This window comes from Pinus tabuliformis, chromosome Q, assembly GCF_031772625.1.
Source record: "Pinus tabuliformis cultivar Carrire ecotype Pingquan chromosome Q, CPIR1, whole genome shotgun sequence".
NCBI lineage: Eukaryota > Viridiplantae > Streptophyta > Pinopsida > Pinales > Pinaceae > Pinus > Pinus tabuliformis.
In genome coordinates, this window is record NC_142296.1 from 1,352,667,386 (window position 1) to 1,352,687,835 (window position 20,450).

The following is a 20,450-nucleotide window of genomic DNA, read 5'->3' on the forward strand; positions in this document are numbered from 1 at the left end:
CCCCCATTTCTATAGGATCTGGAGAGGGGTGGGGTAAGGGGAGACCTCTCACCTTGAGATTCAATTCTCTTGCCCGTCTGTTGCGTTCTTCCACAAGTTTTGCTTGCATCACCTCCTCAACTGCTGCAAGAGGGGTAGGAGTTTTATCCTTCCCTCGAACCACCTATACCCAAGAACGTCTTAGTTTCTTGTTTGAAAGTGGTTTGTTGGGATCGGATTTCTTCTTGCTTGCTTTTAAGGTCAATAATTTCTGCATGCAGTGCACTGTTTGGAGGATGGAGAATTTCCTTCCTTTTAGTTTCATGTAACATATTCTTAAGGGATAAATTATCCCCCTCCACCTCTGAAACTCTCGCAGAGAAGGTTTGTATCTCTGAATGGAGCTGCTTGTTTTCAGTTTCAAGAAATTCCATTTTCCGTAACATTTGTTTTACCAAGGCTGTCCAGAATGAGAAATCGGACTCTGGGCTGACTACCACTTGCTTTTGCTAGTTTTCAACCACTGATAATTCAGCAAGGCTAAACATGTAATCTTGGCACAACTCATCTTGTTGCACTGATCCAATCCCTGGATTTGGAACCCATTCTTTTATCTCTGTCTCTGTCTGTTCCTCTGCAGTAAAATTCATTTGTCTGTTCCTCCACAGGGAAATTCATCAAAAGATTTAGAGAAAACTCATCTACCGCCATCTTGGTATTAGAGCCACTGTCAAATTTAGTGGACAGATTCCGTCAAACGTGCAACGTGCCTTCTCGGACTGCCTGTTCTGTTTCAGTGATCTGCCCTGCTCTTCACTGCTGCTCTGCTGTTGCTATCCGCTGCTTGCTCGGGGAACTCTGCCTGCCTGCTATCAGCTGCCTCTGACTGCTGAGAGTGGTTTCACTGAGAAATCAAGGCACAGTAAACGTCGAAGCATCAATCTACCATACGAATCCCTTGTTTCGCTGTGCAACTACAGCTGGGCTGTTTTGTTCTTCGACAGCTTTGATCGACGTTTGCTGTATGATATAACAAATGAGATAAGATGTAGACTGAAAATTATTCCAACAGTGACGTGGAATATGAAGTATGTTGACCACTGCTACAAGGTTCTAAATTAGCGAAGCAAGTTTTGTGAAGCTACCCTTATGATAATTTCAAGAATCGTTGAGCGCCTGACAGTTGTGTGAACCCTCCCTGAAGGTTATTTAAAACCTGAGACGAATGCGAAACAAAGAACACAAAAAAATACCAGATCGGAACGGTTTTCCCTCTCTAAGTCCTCTACATACAGAATTCTCAAATTCCAGATAGATTTTCTTGCATTTGCGGTATCTTTTCTTGGGGCAACAACACTTGAAGGGATTGAAGCATTTTGATTCCCTTCAAACCTTTATCTTGAATCATCACCAGAGCCATTGACAAGCACAATTAAGCACAGACAGATCAGAGCCACCAGAAGGCCTTGCATTCCCAAACTTATTTTTCCCCATTTTCTTGCCTATTCTACTTTAATAGCGTAGTCGATGAAGACCATTTTTTCCCTGATTTTTACCAAGCTGTTAAACTGGTTTAGCTGGGCATCTTACCATCCCGTTGAATCCCTCTTTCCCTTTCCTTCCCCAATTACCCCATCATTTTCCTGTACAATACACTGATGCCAATATTTGTGATCTGTCAGGAAATGGATGCTTTGGATGCTTCCCTTTGAATGGAAAGCAAGTCTCTCAAGGCTTGATGGTTAGGAGGCAGAACTAGAAGCCATAGAGAAGAGCCAGCGAGGAGGTGATGCAAAAACAGGTCTCTGAGGACGTGTAGAAGAAAGAGGCAGGCAGTAAAGGAAAAAGTCAAGAGAAAAAACGAAGCCAAGAAAAGCACTTGCAGAAAAGCAAGTAGGATGCATCAGAACGTTGGCATGAAAAAATGACAGTGCGCCACTCTGCTCTCATTGGTACTACGAAATAACCATTCCCTTGTGCTGCAATATTCACCTAATAGAATGAATGACTGTCCCAGCCAGCAATGGCGATAATGCATGTGAGAGCTGGCCAAGACTGGCACTTCAGCGGTTGCCAACATCGAAACTCGCGCATCATTGCCATGATAAAACTCCATTGAAGCTGAGCATTAAATCGTTACAAACTAGTGTCAATCCATATCATGAATACATTAAATCGCCTGATCCGCCATGCAGGGGCATTGAAAGCATGGTAGTGGCCTTGGGCATGGTGTCTGGTCCCATCCACAGCGGAAGTATACATTGTAGGACGATGGCCATGCTCTCCCTTAATTGTCGTGACTTGGACACCCCATGGAAAAATCTGTGACGCCAGTTGTCTGAATGGCATGTACTTTAGTGTGTTTGGAGAGATGTATTATTGAGCGGAATTGGTTCAACTACAACACTATGAGAAATATACTTAGCTAAATGGTTTAGATTAATTTTAATGTCAGATTTATCGATTATTATTATTTTTTTTAATTTATTATTTTATTTTAAAAGAAGTTGGCATATCCAAAAAATATAAGTTTCTTCATTTTAAAAAGAAATTTGTATATTAAAAAATTAAAATTGGTATATCAAAAAATTTAATTTAATTTTTTATTTTTGATAAATTTAAAATTAAGATGAATTAAATTCTCTTTTAAATCAATTTTAAATTTTTAATACTATAAACTATTTTTATTTTATTTTATCAGTTTTAATTTTATTTTAATCCAATTAAATATTTATATTACATTACAACATTTCTATCCTATTAAATTGGAGAGCCTCTGGCTTTTATAAATTTAAAATATTTTGAGAGTGGACAGGTAAATAGTTAATAGCCCTTTAACAGCCATCTCCTATGAAAGGGGAGAGTAAATTATACCTCGAAAGGAAAGTGAGATATTTTGTCATTCACGGAGTAAGCCGTCTTGGCCTTCATATTATTTTTTGTCATGCGATAGGAGGATCGCGCATCGCCTTTAATTTGGCGAGCGAATTCCTAACTTAAATTTCGTCCCATCTTAGTTTCTCTTTGACTGAATCAAGAGTATCGAGGAGACTGTCATGCTAAAACTTCTAGATTTACACGAGGACACAATTCTACGGCTAATGGTTTGCAATATCTATTTTAATGTTGTCCTTGAATATGGTTTTCATGAGCAGTTGATCAGTGGTCGGGAATATATCGTGCTGCAGCTGCCCTGAAATCTGTCACAATTTCTTGTAACGTCAAAGAACTGGCATTTCAATGAAAGCTTGCTTTAATTTAGTAAATAAGTGATATATTAATTTTGATACCTTTCTGCAATGGTATCTCTTACCTTTTTGGTTCTTGTAGCTGCAGTCAAAAAGCGTGGTCGAAAAGAAGCAAAATGATTTAGAAGCAGAACGAGAACAAGCAGAGAAAATTGTACGTTAAGGGGTTCCTTTTCAACTATACAGTACTGTGTCATAACATGGCATAAAATTTTTCCATTGGAATTTCTTGTATTTGATAATATATAACAAAGTGTAAGGTTGGTTTGCAGAAAAGCCCAGAAACACTGGATAGCGAGATAAAACGTTGGTCAGCGGGCAAGGAAGGCAATATTCGTTCCTTGCTATCAACAATGCAATATGTAATGTTCTGTCCTTTCAGATTGGGATTCTAATGCTGTATAAAATTCTTAGGTTTTGAATTTGTTTAACAAGGCAATAATAATTTCTCTCATGGGTTTCTCAGGATTTTTTCCAAACTTCGATAGAATTCTATTTTTCCTGATGTAAACATGTCTTCTGGGTCTATGAAGCCAAATTGCTCTACAGAGAAATATAAATTTTCTTTTCCCAACATTATGTTTATAATGATATCATCTGGGATCATTATATGCATAATTTCTACAGCTTTGTGTTATCTCTGATCGCTTTGCCATCTTAATTGTCAATTGTGTTAGGTACTTTGGCCAGAGAGTGGATGGAAGCCAGTTCCCTTAATTGAGATTATTGAAGGGGTTGCTGTGAAGAAAGCCTATCAAAGGGCAAGGCTCTGTGTACATCCAGATAAATTGCAACAAAAAGGTGCAACCTTTCAGCAAAAGTACATTGCTAAGAGGGTCTTTGACATTCTACAGGTAACAGAGCCGGATTAGTTAACAGGCTGTTGTTTATGAGCATAAAAAGATAATAGTTGCAGTATTTCCTTTTAACGTATAATGATAGTTTTTTAAAAACCTGGCCAGCCTGCTCGATTTACCCAAGACCTTCTATTGTTTACTTATCATTAATAAGGTTATAAAACTAATGGAAAATTAGAAATAAAATTTCCGTTTTTTACTTATCATTAATAAGGTTATAAAACTAATGGAAAATTAGAAATAAAATTTTCGTTTTTATACAGAATATGCCTGCAAAAATATCAAGCCTTTTATTTTAAGTTGCGATAAATATCTCGGAAAGAAACAACATTGCTTCTGCATGGATCACTCCCTTATCATACAGCATATGCCTGCAAATCCCGCCTTTTAGGTGTGAACGATATCTCATCAATCAACCTTATGTGGAAACTTAGGGCCTATGTCAAACCTGGCCGAGTGCTCGATTTACTCTCAAGATCTTCTATTGTGTGCTTATCTGTATCATTAATAAGGTTATAAAACTAATGGAAAAATTTGTCTTTATACAGTAATTCCTCTGCAAAAATATCAAACCTTTTATTTTACGTTGAGACCAAGACTTCTGAAAGATTCAACACTATCTATGCATGGATCACCCCCTTACCATACAGCCTATGTCTGCAAATCCTGCCTTTTATGTGTGAACGATATCTCTTCAATCAACATTATGTGGAAACTTAGGGCCCAAGTCAACCCAGGCCTCTACAATTAGAGTGAGTATGGTACCTTTTCATTAGGATTTTGACAAAACAATTTGTAGCATTTCCATCAATTAGGGCATCTCCATTAACAAGACCAAGACCCATGAAACAAACAACATTGTTTATGTATTGGTCCTTCCCTTTCCATACAGCATATGCCCACAATTCCTGCCTTTTAGGTGTTAGGCATGCTATATATTCCTTGTCCAGGGTGCTTGATCTGCTCTCAAGACCTTCCGGTGTGTGCTTATAAAATCATAATGGTAAAATCAGAAATAAAAATACTGTCATTAAACAGTAATTTGTCTGCAAAAATATCGAACTTTTATTTTAAGTTGAGACCAAGGCCTGTGAAACAAACAACATTGTCTATACATTGACCACTCCCTTACCGTATAGCATGTCTAAAAATCCTGTCTTTAGGTGTTAATAATATCTCGGTATTCAACATCATGTGGTAACCTTAGGACCTATGTCAATCAATTCTTCTTCAACTAGAATACAACAGACCAAGACCTCTGAAACAAACAACATTGTCTTATGCATTGATCACTCCCTTACCGTATAGCATATGTCTAAAAATTCTGTTTTGTGGTAAACTTAGGGCCTATGTCAATCCATTCTTCTTCAACTAGAGTACAACAGGTTATCGTTAGGATTTTGCTAAAGCAAGTTCTAACATTTCCATCAATTAGGGCACCTCCATTAGCAAGACCAAGAACTCTCAAACAAACAACATTGTTTATACATTGATCACTTCCTTACCAGTGTTACCAAAACTGAACTAGACTGAACTGGCCGGTCCGACCATTTTCAAGGGAAAATCGGTCTGAACTAGTGTCACAGATTGGAAAAGGTATACAATGCTACCAAGGACCCGTTGCAGCAAATCTAGCAGGCCTTGGGGAGGGCTACCCTACAAGGCTATTACTAGACCAAGAGACAACAATGATGTTGTCGTCCACTGTCACCGCAACCAAAATCCCTTGCTCTTTATGGACTTTCACCAATGGGAGGAGTATCGGTATGTGTATGGTCCCTTAATAAGTATTCTAGGTTTGAGGTATGAGGTGACCTAAGGGCTTCTAAGGGAAAGACACAACTTAAATGCAAGGCTCCAAGCAAAGAGTTAGGGCAATTTGCTTTCATTAGATAGGTCAATTTTATGCACACAAGACCTAGGGCTTGATTAATAGGTTGAGAATTGGTGTGGCCAAAGGTCAAGGTGAAGAGAAAGGGTTTCCAATAATATCTATCAAGAAGTTCAAGGCACATGAAACCCTCAAGAAGCCCCCAAGTTGAATCTAAATTTAAGTCAGGGTTACCTAGGGCAAATGAATTTATGGACGAGATTGAAGTGGATGCTCACCAAAAGGAGAGATTTGTGGCAAATACTATCCTCTTGATGTTTAGGCTCTTCAATGTTGAAATACTTCCTCCCTAGAGATTCATACCAAGACCTAGCTTGGATGCTTGGCCTTAAAGGGGCTTAGGTCAAGAGAAAAAAGAGAAAATTTATGGATGAAAAATGAATTTGATCATCAACAAGATAGGCCAGTGCCTTACTCCTTGGGAGGATGGAGTCTTTGAGTTGATTGGATAGCTAAAAGTTTCTAAGGAGGAAGGATAATTGATGCCCTAACATAAAAAACCCTAGTGATTACCTATGTAATAGATCAAGAAGTTTTATGGGAGAGCTAATCAAAGTTCACCACTAGGATTATCATTCACATGTTATTCATGAGTAATGTATGCAACAATGATATCTAGATTCTATCAAATAAATTTTCAATAAATTAGGACACAATAGAAAACTCTAGATTCAAGATATTTCATACATTAGACATAAAGAAAAGATTGATCCAATAAAATGCTCACTTACAAGATAACATGCATGCAATTCCATTCGTTGATCCAATACAATAGCTCCAAAGATAAGCAAATAGCTTCAAATATCAAAATGCATTCATAGATCCAATTTCCTCCACAAGACAAAGAGGCTGAAATTCACAAGAGGCCGAAATATCCAAGTCCAAGTGATGATGAGAATTCAAGTGTCCTCTCCTCTATTTATATGAGTAGTAGATACAATTAAGCCTGAAAGCCCCTAATCAACAAGTAAAATCACAATGATGAGGTGGGTTACAAGCCAACCCACTAAGTTAGACAATAAACATAAGAATTTGCGCACATGTGTGAGTTGTAAGGCTAGAATTGCTTATGTCATCCATGCATAGGGCTATATGAGCCATGCGTTGAGGCTTCATGGTGGCAAGCTAGGTGTAGAAGCCTTCTAAAATCATCCTCTGAGGGTTGTCCCTCAAATCTCTGTCAATATCCCTCTGTGGACCCCAAATTTCATCTTGGGGCACAAAGGTTGTCTCATGGGTCTTGAAATGGCCACACTACATAGTGTCAATCATTGATCCAACATTGAGGGTTTCCAAGGCAATGCTAGCCCTTCCATGTCTCAAGGTGTGAGACCATCCTCATCCATGCCCTGGATCAACTGCCATCCCTCATCAATTGCTAAGTTGGCTGGGGGCTTGCTGGGTCTAGGTGTATCATCCCAAAAAGTGATCAAATGTAGGGCAAAGTGTCATAACATTGTGGGTGCTAGAGGTTGCCAAGGGTGTGTATGATGCTTTGCTATTGCTTGGAGTCCCATGGCTCTCAACGCTTCACTCGTGTGTGTCATTGACTCAATATGCTTCTTTGGAGGCGTGGGCCCTAATTAAGTTGCCTAGGTCATGGTTGTGGAACCACCTAACAATCACATCACAAAGTATAGCGAGTAACAAATCATTAGGTACAATGATCATTTTGCATCTAAGTGGACCAAGCTTGCGAGTAAAGGGCCATTTGACACTTCAAACAAGGTTGCCCTTCCAAATTTGGGGCTTTGAACTTGCAACAGTGTTTCCTCCCTAGGTAGGAGTGGCTAAAGGACCACCCTATGAGGTGTTTCCAACTCCCAAGGGGAAGTGACATTTCCTCAGTCCACTCTTCAATCAATAGGTGTTATGTGAACAATGATGGTAATGGAGTGGAGAAGACTTCATGGTCAAGTGCCATGGTCAAAGGGACCAACTTGATGGGGATCCACATTTTGAGTGTATATATGTGAGGAGGGAGCAATCGTGGATACATGGGTTACCGACTGACCTTTCTTTTCCCACCCCTCTTGTGTGCCTTTTAATTTTTTCTTGATTTTTCTTTGTATTACTGTTTGTAGCTCAAAGGGCTAGAGCTTGCTTTATATGATGTATAACTGTTGTATTACCTCTTAATGATGAGGCAACTCATTGCCATTTGGTGTTGGGACATGCAAGGGTTCCTTTCATGATATATAGGAGCAATATGGTGCTTAGGAATCGGTTGATGGCCATAATGGTTGAGGTAGAGCTCATGCTAGGCTTTTGCTCACTTGCTAATGTGTATGTCTCGACCATCTTTTGTATTTTGATATTCTTTTGATTTTTTTTTCTTTTGTGGCCATTATTTAATCTTTCCTTTTCTTTTAGTTGCATCAACCTCCTAGGACCAAGTTCTGGGCCCTATCAAGGTATGAGGATGTATGGGTGCCAAATCCTAGAGAACCATTGGTCAGTTGAACCCAAAGAATGGAGGTGGAATATATGGCTCATAATGTTAGATGGAAAGTGGTAAGTATGGAATCAAGATAAATGAAACACGTTATCTTAATGAGGGCTTCTTGAGTAGTGCCCCTCCTATACCCATTGGGCCATTAGGGGAGGTCCCACTGGACTAGGGTTGAATATTAACCCCCCATTTAAGGTGAGGGAACAAGATCACGGTCAAAACCCCTCCTTTTTCTAGGTCACCCCATAATCCATATCAAAATCCTAAAGTACAAATCAACATAAGCACTCTATTGCAAAATGAATAAAGTACCTTTTGATTGGAATCCCACCTTCATTCATGTGCTCTTGCGAGATGGGTGAGAGGCCTATGACTAATGTAGGTGGTGGAGATGAATAGTGGCATGTCATCGACTAGTGGTCGCTGTTAGGGGCTGTTGGCTAGCCGACTGGATCCGAAGTGTGGGAGAAAAAAATTCTCCTATGGGGTCACCCGCTTTTGGTGGGTAACAAGACCCTTTGAATGCATTTTTTTTTTTTAAAAAGCAATAATTTATGAGTGGGGAAGCCTAATATTTGACCATATTACCGTAATAATGCTATGCAATTAATTGTAATGTTTTTTTTTATATTCATTTTTATTCTTTTACTTAAATTTTTAACATTACCATTAATTGGCTCAGGATGTTTGAGAGTGGTTCTGACCTAATTAGATTTCATATGGAGAGTAGAATTTTAGATCCCACTCAAAATCCGATAGACTTAACGATTTTTCAGGATTTAAAGATTGGGGGAATTGCAACATTTCCATTGGATATTTCCATGTACGAGGGTATGGAACTAGCATTTAATCAAGAGCACCAAACTCTTTATATACTTTGATGTTAGTGGCATTGATTGTTGAACTCCTCTATCATGACCTTACTAAAAATATACCCATCACTCAAACAAAATCTTGACTTGACATGCTAAGCTTTTTCTATCTTATTTTAATGCTTAGAGGGTGATATTGATGACGAAGATCCCATTATAGGCAATGAATTTGATGATGTGTAGGTATTTGTTGTAGCGTGATTTTTTATTTGGATGCTAGAGGCTATCTAGTGCCTATTTGTTAATGTATTTTTGGTTCAGAGATGGATTGCACTCGGTTCTATTTTGGTTATGTGCACTCATACATGCTATATAAATGAGAACTTTTTTTTATTTGTGTATAAATGATTTGGATTCATATGGGTGCACATGAATATATATGTTTTTCTTTAAAATGTGAATATTTTATGTGTTTTTGGTTGATCGGTTTTGGGTCCAATTTTTTTATCGGCTTCTGGTTCAGTTCTAAAAACATTGTTCCTTATATTACAACATATGCACGCAAATCCTGCATTTTAGGTGTTAACAATATCTCATCAATCAACATTAGGTGGAAACCTTAGGGCCTAAGATCTAATCTTCTTCAATAAGGATATGATAGGATATTGTTTTCTCTAGCATAAGAGTTGCTAGTGCATGCATTGATTGCTACTGTTATGCATGGCCATATTGATGGTTGTTGTTGTGCATGCTCACATCAACATTTTGTAACACTACCTATAGTTAGCATTCATAGTTGCCACTTATTGAAAGATTGTAACTCATCTTTTCTTGTATTCCTGTAGTATGTAAATTGTATAAATATTGTATGTCACCCTCATTCAATGATATGTGAAACTGTTAATAGCTAATTTGTGTTCTATTGTTGCGACTCTCATTTTATATTCTTGTGTTTTTCATGTGCGATTGTTTATTATGTTTTTGCAAGTCATTTCTATATGGTATTAGAGTCAGGGTTGTCAACTTTTATTTCCGAGTGTTTGTGCATCTGCCCAATAGTGAGTTTGAAGGTTTTGTCGGATTTTTTTCATCCAAAGAGGATTGAGATCCTTTTTCCTTCAATCATTATTGAGAAGGAACTTGTCCAAAGAGGGATTTCTCCATTGCATAGCAGCAGAAGGCACAATTTACCATATTGTACTCACACTAGATGTATCTTTTAGTCCCATTTACTTACTTTTGTAGTCATTCATTGGAAATTAATACAATTATCTTATCTTATCTTTATCTTATTTATCAAGTTAGGAACATTGCATAAACTATCTTCCTTGGGTTGCTTTCTTTTTCTTCTTTTCTATATATTTGTTAGCAAAACCAGTAGTTTAAAACATCTGTTCCTTTATACTTTTTTTTGATAAAATGTTCTCTTCTATTATCGTTCATGAATATAAATTTAATAGGGAAAATTATGCACTTTAAAATTGAAACTGGAAGATTTGTGGCATAGCAGAGGTTTGTGGCAAATTGTGGTAGGTGATGAATAAGAACTATAGTGAATAGAAAAGAAAAATACTTCAATTGGAGGGGTCAACTCATTAAGCTTTCATCAAGTAACATGACATGTTCATACAGGGCCCATGTTTGGTATCCTACATGTCGGACATGTTTTTGGCACATGTCATATTCACAAGACACGAGCCAAACACGTGTCCTCATTGTGCCCCCCCTGTAAAAGAGGCCCACAACCCATAAAAAGTTAAAAACGCATTTTCCCGTTCTTTTGAGCTCATTTCACTCAATAGTTTGGAGGTGTGAGACATTTTTGGAGTGTAGCAGAGGGTTATTGTGTGGTGTTAGAAGGGATTTCAAGTGTTGGGCAAGTGTATTTATTTTCGAAATTCAAAAAAAAATGAATCTTCATTTGTATTTCATGTTTTTTTTTTTTCCAAGTAAAAAATCTTAATTTTATTCAACATAAAACAAGGAACAAAATTACATTCTCTAGATGCTTGTAAGCATTCAGTCATGTCAACTTGTTAGTTGATGCACAATAAGAAAAAGAAACTATGAAAATTACATAGTTTTGTCGAAGCTAAGTGTGATAAAAGTCACTTAACTTCCCCTTTTTTCATTTCTTTTTATCCTCCTTTCACCAAACTCCTTGATTGGCAACAATTGTTACTATTGCCATTTGATTGCCATCTACCTTCATGGGGTTTTCTATGTTTGAGTTCGAGCTCTAAGATACATGGGATCTCTTTATGCCCCCTGTTTCCTTTTCAATGGGTGTTTCCGCTTTATGTTGTTTTGATACTATGATATTTGCTAATTCAATACTCTTCTGGCTATGAACCACTGTTCCTGGCTGATTCCCAACTTCGCCATTTGTTTGGTTACCAGGTTCTGTTTGTGCTTCTATATTTGGAGTATTTTCCTTAGTCTCTCCAGTTGTTTCACTAGATCCATGCCCCAGATCCATCGGATAATGGCCTTCCCATTTAAATTCTTGACAAAGATATGGTAATTTTCTCTCTCTATCTGTCTTTTGTCCATAGAAGGGCATATTTGAAGATAAGAACTGAGATTTATCAATAGTGAAGGCTGGATCTGCATAGTGGTTCAAATCTGCTGTAAATTGGGCTTTTGACAAAACCTGACTTTGAGAAACTATTATACCTTGGAAACAACATGTCCTACATAATGAATTTCTGTCTGAAAGAAACTGCACTTACTAAGCTTGGCATACAATTGATGCTCTCTCAATAATCTTAACGCTATCGCCAGGTGTTTTGCATGCTCTTCCTCATTCTTAGAATATATCAATATATCGTCAACGAATACTATCACAAACTTGTCCAGATAAGGACGCAACACACTATTTATCAAACACATGAAAGTAGCTGGAGTGTTAGTCAAACCAAAAGGAACCACAATAAACTCTTAATGCCCATACCTGGTTTGGATTGCAGTTTTGTAGATGTCCTCTTCTTTGATGCATACCTGATGATATCCTGATCTCATGTCAATCTTCGAGAACATTGTTGCTCCCTTCAACTGATCGAACAAGTCATCAATCCGTAGCAAAGAATACTTATTCTTGATTGTCACCTTGTTCAACTGCTTGTAATCAATACATAGCCTGAGAGTACCATCCTTCTTTTTCACAAACAATAGTGGTGCACCCCAAGGCGACACACTTGGCCTAATGTACCCCTTATCGAACATTTCCTTAAGTTGCAACTTTAATTCCACTAACTCTAGAGTTCTCATCTTCTACGATGCCTTTCACGCTGGTGCTGCTCCTGACATCAACTCAATAGAAAAGTCCATTTCCCTATGAGGAGGTAACTTTGAAATCTCTGCTAGAAATACATTCTAAAACTGCTGCAAAACTGGATACCTCTTCAAGACTTCCGCATCCTCAACATCCTTCCCTTTGTCACTGGAAATATGAACTGCAAACAATACACACCCTTTCCTGCTATTGCGCTTTTCCTGCATAGCTGTAACCATTCTCACTGATGTAGGCTTCTTCTTTCCCTGCAAGATTCTCTTTTCTCCATCATCATCCAAGCACTCAATAGCCTTGTCATAGCAATCTACCTTAATCTTGTGAATGTATAACCAATCCATACCCAACAACATACTGTATGATCCCAACAGAAACACATTTAGATGTGTTGATGTAGACATACCGTTCAACTCAAATGCACAAGATCTCACCCAATGATGAACTCTTTTCTTAGTACCTGTAGCCAACTGCACCAACCAAGACTCTGCATGCACTTCTTTATTCAAGCAACACTTATCCACCAGGTCAAGATTGATATAACTATAGTTAGATCCAGGGTCAATCAAAATAGAAACAACTTGATCACAAAGCTTACCTTCCATCTCGATAATAGATGCCTGATGATCAACCTGCCTATTATCCAATGTTGCATAAAATCCGAGGAATGTTCTATCCAACATCCCCAACTGTTTGTGCCTCTTGAGCATTGTAAATCTACGGTTTGCCACCCTGATGTTGTGGATAATCTCTCCTGCAATGATACTTACCACAACCCTAACACTGCAAAGGCTTCTTGCCATCACCCTTGTTTTGCTTCAGACGCTGAAATCCTTGTTCTCTATCAATTGCATTAAATTTCTTGTACGACACTACATTCTCTTTATTACTTGCACCCTGAGGTCTTCCTCGTATCTTATCCCACACTCCCTTAGTCCTGTCATTATCTTTCCAACCTATCTTAGGTTCCGACTTACACTTAGACTGCTCATAACAATGTTTCAACTTCCCAATTACTTCCTCCAATGTCTGAGGCTCATCATACTCAATCTGATCCTTAAATTTTAAGGACAATCCACTAACGAATCTTTGAACCTTCATCTTCTCATCCTTAAGATATGGTACCTACCTCAATAGCTCGAAGAACTTAGTCGTATACTCTTTCTCTGTCGTCAATCCCATCTTCAACTCGTAGAACTCCTTAGCCTTACCATCATAGTATCTCTCGGATAACTACTTCTTTTGGAAAAGCCTTTTGAACTCATGCCAACTCAACTCCTTTGTCCTGATGCCTTTGACACGCTTTACGTCGTCCCACTAAATGTCCGCTTTCCCTTTGAGACTGAAAATGGCTATCCTGGCTTCCATATTCTTCGTATAATCATGTAGCACGAACTTCTTCATCCCAAGTAACCATGCTTCTGCATCTTCCGATTTCTTCAACTCTCCATCAAAGGTATGAAGTTTGGCTTTCTTGAACTCATTCGGAAAGTACTATTTCTCGTTCCTCCTGTAAGGATGATAACGATGATGACCATGTTGTCTCATTGATCCATAACTACACTAGAATCCATAACCACTACCTCTCCTCCAGGTGTATCCAAGAACCTACCATCTCTGTGTCATCCCTGTCTGACCTGTGCTCTCCATCAGACCTTCTACCATATGCACCATTAGTCCTTTCCTCCTATTCATAACTGATCCATGGATGTCCTTGTCTTTGCAAATTTGACAAACTCTGAAGGATCACTGCATTGACCTTTGCTTGCTTTACCTGGGCCCTGGCAAGTCTTTCTTGTGATTGAATGATTCTGTTGTTGTCTGCTTTGCAACTCCTAATGTATGCGTTTAAACTTCTCAAAGTATCTGCTATGTCGGGAGAGTGCTCATCTCTGTGCTGCTCATCTGATCTATAAGGAGAGTCACATGAACTATAATCCACCATTTTGCTTATGATCTTTGATCTTCTACTTCCTGCAAACGTACCATGTCAGAGAACCAAATATAAACATAATCAAGTGTATGCCAGTGAAATTCAGGGGAGGATATCTCGTCTGCATAGTCAATCCAGATTAGCACAACATATGTATATATAATGAAATCAACATATCAATCGTCTCAACATACCAACATCATCAAACTCTACATGATGACACAAAACCACAACAATGACCATCATAATACATGCATAACAAACACATAGACAATCAACATGCATGCAAGACAAACACATTCCGCCCATTCAGTCCAAGTGTTTGAACCTGAAAGCTCTGATACCACTCTATGGTATCATACATCACCCAAAGAGAATGAAACCTGCTTTGATACCACCTTGTAACCACCCCTCCCACATTTACCCAATTTCACTGGCCTGCTAGGGTAAACATGAGACGAAGAGTTACTATGACATGACTTGACCTCCAAGCTTCAATTATGGAAGTGGGGCCGACACTGACAACTCATAGACATCCCTTAAGGCTTACAGGACACTTAGGGGCCAAAGAACCACCCTAGGTGACCAAACCCTGAGCTGAAGCTACTTTTCTCACAACTTAACCCCAACTGCACGCACAAGCCTGCAAGGGTGCGGTTATAGGGCTCCAACCGCACACATGACACTGATTCCATGCGGTTATAGCCCAAAATTTCCAGTTCAGAGGGTGCGGTCCCGAGATTTGAGCCACAATTCCAGGCCAGCCTCTAGACCACTGCCTAGAATTGTCTGAGACTTTCCAGAATCATTATTGACATGAGGACAAAGCTAAACATTCAAACTCAAATCAAGAACTTGACCTAGACTGCTTAGAACACACTAGACATTTTGTCAAACACATGGCAAACATAGAAGCTACAGGTCATGAATGCATATCTGATCATAATAGTCTGAGATTCATCTGAGAATCACCAAGAAGGCTCTATGCCCTCTCCACATAGTTGCAACACTTATTAGTCCATACATTCATCAATCAATCAATAACTAAACGATTCATGACAAGAGCCATAGATGGTACACATCATATAACTAACATATAACCAAAAAATAACCAGCATAGAAACCATGGCAACTCAACCATAATATCACCAATATAATACTACAAATGCTCATAGATCACAATAAGGAAATGTCTCATATTAACATAGGAAAATACCAACCAAGTCAGGGACTTCCATGTACCACTCGACCATAGATTGGGCTGAACCAAATCTCTCTTTCAGCCAATCACCCCCGCACCATATTCTAAGCATGAATATGGGATCTCATGGAATAAATCAAGACAAAACCAAACTAGGGCTTCAAGAGGCCAATCGCCTCAACCCTCAACCAATGATTCCACCTCACGATTGGACATCATTAACACCAACCAGATCGATCTCTACCCAAGCTGTCCAGGGCTCCAGGAACTAGTAACTCAACCCACAACCTTCCAGGGCTCTAGAGTGTTTGTCCAACCCGGCTCCAGGGACTAGTAACTCAACCCACCAAGGGCTCCAGAGCGTTTGTCCCAACCTAGGCTCTAGGACTAGTAACTCAACCCAAGTTGTTCCAAGGCTTCTAGAGTGTTTATTCCAACCCACAACCATAAGGAACATGAGCACCAATCAGAAAACAATCAAGTGGAAAACCCACAACACCATGACTATACAAGAAATGGCAAGGCAAGGCTAAAACCACTGTCAATCTAGGCAATCCTCCATGCCAATGACAACACATAACCAAAAAATCACATGCATATACCATGCATCCATAAATCAGCAAGGAAATCACACATGCAACCTGTTACTTGCAAAGCAATCCAGTTGTAGCTGCTGATCCACCTGTTCCCTTGCACTTTCCTGCTTTCCTTTGCCTTCTTTCTCCAAATCCAAGTGAATACTAGAGTGCTCCAAGCATGCTCTAAGTGTGCAAGAGTATGAGAGAATGAATGAGAGAGCCAAAGACTGAATTGACAAAAGTTGTGAACTGATCCTCATAAGCCTTTTTATCATTGAGGCCTTTATTTTCTTCATTTTCTCATTTTTTGTTCAATTTCCCTCTCATGCAAATCTGTGACTCTTCACCTTCCTTTTCTCATATTTTCCTTTATTTTCATAAATATATGCCAATTATTGCCACTTTGCCTTTGCCAATTTCCATAGCCATTAATTAGTCACCAGTGATACTTATCAGTATGTTTTTCCCAACATTCAGCCTGGAATACATGTCCCATGACCTTGGTCTTATTTTTATTTACATGGAAAATCAATTAGGGGCTGTTACAAAACTACAATTGCATGCTAATGCATTCTAATCTTTCAATTTTATCTTGTCTCTGTGAAACGTGAATTTACATCTTGACAATGCCTTTGTTAAGATGTCAGCATCTTGCTCCTCTGTGGGAATGTAATCTAACAACATGATCCGCCTCAATACATAATCTCTGAGATGATACCGAATATCAATATGCTTGGACCGATCATGAAAGATTGGATTTTCAGAGAGTTTGATACAACTCTGATTATCACAATAAATCATTGTCGGATCCATCTGCTGACCAAACAAACCAACCAAGATCTTCCTCATCCAAATAGCCTCACATGCTTCCTGACTTGCATCCATGTACTCTGCCTCTGTCGAACTGAGTGCAACTGATCTCTGTTTCCTGCTGTACTAAGAAACTGTTGCTGACCCAATACTAAAGATCCCTCCTGATGTGCTCTTCCTGTCGGATGGACTCCCTGCCCAATCTGCATCGGTGAAGCCTTGAAGCTTCACTCCCTCTGTCTGTCTGTACCATAACCCAAATTGAGTAGTGCCTCTGAGGTATCTCAATACATGCTCTGCCACCTTCCAATACGACTTGGTAGGCCCAACCATCGCTTAACTAAGTTGGTTAACTGCATAGCACATATCCGGTCGTGTGTTCACCAAGTACATGAGTGAACCCACAAGCTGCCTGTAAACAGTAGCTTCCACTACTTCCCTTGAATTAGCATCCTCCTTCCTCCAGTTACCAGCTAGAGGAGTCTCCATGGGTTTACTGCTCTCCATGCAGAATCTCCTGAGTATCTCGTTGGCATACTTTCCCTGATATACTAACAACTCTCCATCTCTCTGCCATACCTCCATGCCAAGAAAGTAATGCATGAGTCCCATGTACTTCATCTCAAACTCTCTTGCAAGGTCCTCCTTGCAAGATTTGATGAGCTTCTCATCACCTATCGGTATGAGATCATCTACATAAAGTACAATGATTAACAACTTACGTTCCACCACTATGTGATACAGATTCGCATCCGCTTGACTCTTCGTGAAGCCCAACCTAGTGAAGTAGCTATCTATCCTAGTGTACCAAGCACAGAGTGCTTGCTTCAGCCCATACAACGCTCTCTTGAGTCGGCACACATGCGACTCACGGTCCAAGGTTTCAAAACCTTCGGGCTGCTCTATGTACACCTCTTCCTCAATCATGCCATTGAGAAAGGCAGTCTTCACATCCATCTGATGGATCTTCCAACCCATTTGTGTTGATAGTGCCAAAATAGATTTGATTGACGAGTACCTTGCAAGTTTGCAACAAGAGCAAAGGTCTCATCATAGTCAATCTCCTCTACCTGTGAAAAGCCACGGGCCACAAATCTGGCCTTATGCTTCTCCACACTACCATCTGCAGCTTGCTTTACCTTGTAAATCCAACAAGAGCTCACAATTGACTTGTCCTCCAGTCTCGGGACCACATCCCAAACACTGTTTCAAACTATGGAGTCATACTCCTCCAGCATTGCATCAACCCAAACCAATTGCTGCACTGTTTCCTGAAAGGAAGATGGTTCTGTCACAACACATGCACCCATAAGTGCCATGTATCTAGTGTACCTCTCTGGTGACCTCCTCTGTCTGCACTGAGAAGAGGGGGCTCCCACATTCTCCCGTGGAAGACTCTTTCTGAGTGGATGTCTCCACTCGTTGAACCTTTGCATGTGGATGCTCCATATCAATCTGAGGCCCCTCAACCTTAGGAGCTAAAAGCTCCTCATCCGCATGTAGCTCAAGCTCCCTCTCAAGAGATACTCGCATGGCCTTCTCCTCATTGAACCTGATATCCCTGCGAACCACTATCATCCGACTGGTCGACATGTACACCTGATAGTTGTGGGGTGTATCAGTGTACCCCATAAAGATCCCCAACTCTGCTGTTGGCTCAAGCTTCTTCCGTGCATCTTTGGTCACATGGCAATAAATTGATGACCCAAAAATCCTGAAGTGACCAACATTTGGCCTCTTACCGGAATAAGCCTCCTTTGGTGTCTTCATCTCAAGTATCCGATGTGGGCTACGGTTCTGAACATAAACTATTGTGTTGCATGCCTCAACCCACAAGTGTAGTGGTAGGCCTTGATCATGCAACATCGCCCTTGCTGCCCCTACTATGCTCCTGTTCTTCCTCTCGGCAACCCCATTCTGTTGAGGGTTATGGGGTGCTGTCAACTCTCGTTTAATCCCTTCCGTTGCATAGTTCTTAAACTCATTGGAGATATACTCATCACCATTATCACTCTGTAGAGCTTTAACCTTCTTGCCAGAGTCTTTCTCTACTGTAAGGGCTAAACTAATTTAAAGAACCATTTCTGAAACTATAAAGATTGACTGAACTGTAAATATTGTAAAGGAGTTTTATAGAGCTATCTATCCGGAACAAAGTATGAAACCTTAGAAATTTTTTTGTTCTAAATTTATACAAAACCTCATATAACTAATTGATTGATTCGATGATAAGTACTTACTTGGTCTGCTGTGGATGTCTGCTGCAGATGAAGATGTTTCAGAACTTCTCCAGTTCGCTCCGTTTACCAAAAGACCGAAACCACCCAGCCAAACTGAGCAGAACCTTGCTACTCAATCCAATAAGCTTCTCAGTTGAAGCAGACTGTTCCCCCGTGCCCAGAAACCTCAGAACAACCAGCTCTCCTTCTGTTCGTAACTCAAGTTTATAAAGTTCCGCCCTTCTTCAGTATCCCCTTCGTTCTTTCTTCTTCTTCACCGATGCCCTCCCAAAACTGTTCTCTCTAGTTTATAAATTGTTTCTTGGCGGTGGCCGCCCTTCCACCAGCAACCCACCGCTTCACCTCCTCGTGACACCCTTCCCATGTCACGTCATATATATTTCTTTTAAAAGGTATATTGATTTTTTTAATTAAATATCCTTTGTTTGATTTTAATATAAAGGTTTAGGCTTATATTAAAATACTTTATCATTAATTTATTTTTATTATTTTATTAATTGATTAATATAATTTGTTTAATATTTATTTTATAGATAGGTCGTTACATCTACCAATGCTTTGAACTCACAAAACTTTGTGAAAGTTTGATCATTTTTCTGCATAAAAAATACCCAACATTTACAAGAATAGTCATCAACAAATATAACATAATACCTGTGTTTGGTCGTGGATGCTGTCGAGAATGGTCCACACACATATGAATGGACTCTCTCCAGAATAGACTCTGCTTGACTGTCTCTGTCTCCAAAGGAAGACTTGGTGTATTTTCCCAAAGTACAACCCTTGCATGTATCAACTTGCTCAAGCGTACCTTTGGGAAGACCGGTAGAGATTTGTTGCAATATCTTCAAAGCCCCATGATGCAAGTGGTCCAATCGCCTGTGCCACAACTCGCCGACGTCTCGGCTCAACATCTTTTCCGCTTTTGAACTCAAAGCAACACAATCTTCTACCTCTATCTTATAGAGATTCTGAACTCGAATCCATATCTTCTTTACTTGACCTGTGGCTATGTGTCGAAGGAACGCCTTTCCTTTCGAAAAGATCACATCATAGCCTCTATCCTCAAGCATGGCAACATATACCAAGTTCTTCATTAGTTCGGGTACATGCATAACATTCTTCAAGGTGAATGGAGCTGCATGCTCCCTCTGAAAAGT

At 39.5% G+C, this 20,450-nt stretch overlaps 1 protein-coding gene across 6 annotated transcripts in view; it reads left to right on the top strand.

Annotated features, from left to right (window-relative positions):
- The window catches only part of LOC149224924 (uncharacterized), a 74,178-nt gene that overhangs the window by 17,054 nt on the left and 36,674 nt on the right, over positions 1 to 20,450 (top strand). Inside the window, exons 7-9 of one of the 6 annotated variants that reach the window (XM_089386339.1) lie at positions 3,310 to 3,381; positions 3,500 to 3,589; positions 3,905 to 4,081. In XM_089386339.1, coding sequence (XP_089242465.1) covers positions 3,310 to 3,381; positions 3,500 to 3,589; positions 3,905 to 4,081 — 339 coding nt within the window. Of the gene's footprint in view, positions 1 to 3,134; positions 3,195 to 3,309; positions 3,382 to 3,499; positions 3,590 to 3,904; positions 4,082 to 20,450 lie in introns of those variants that run through there. The other 5 variants (XM_089386340.1, XM_089386341.1, XM_089386342.1 and 2 more) reach the window with 5 other exon arrangements.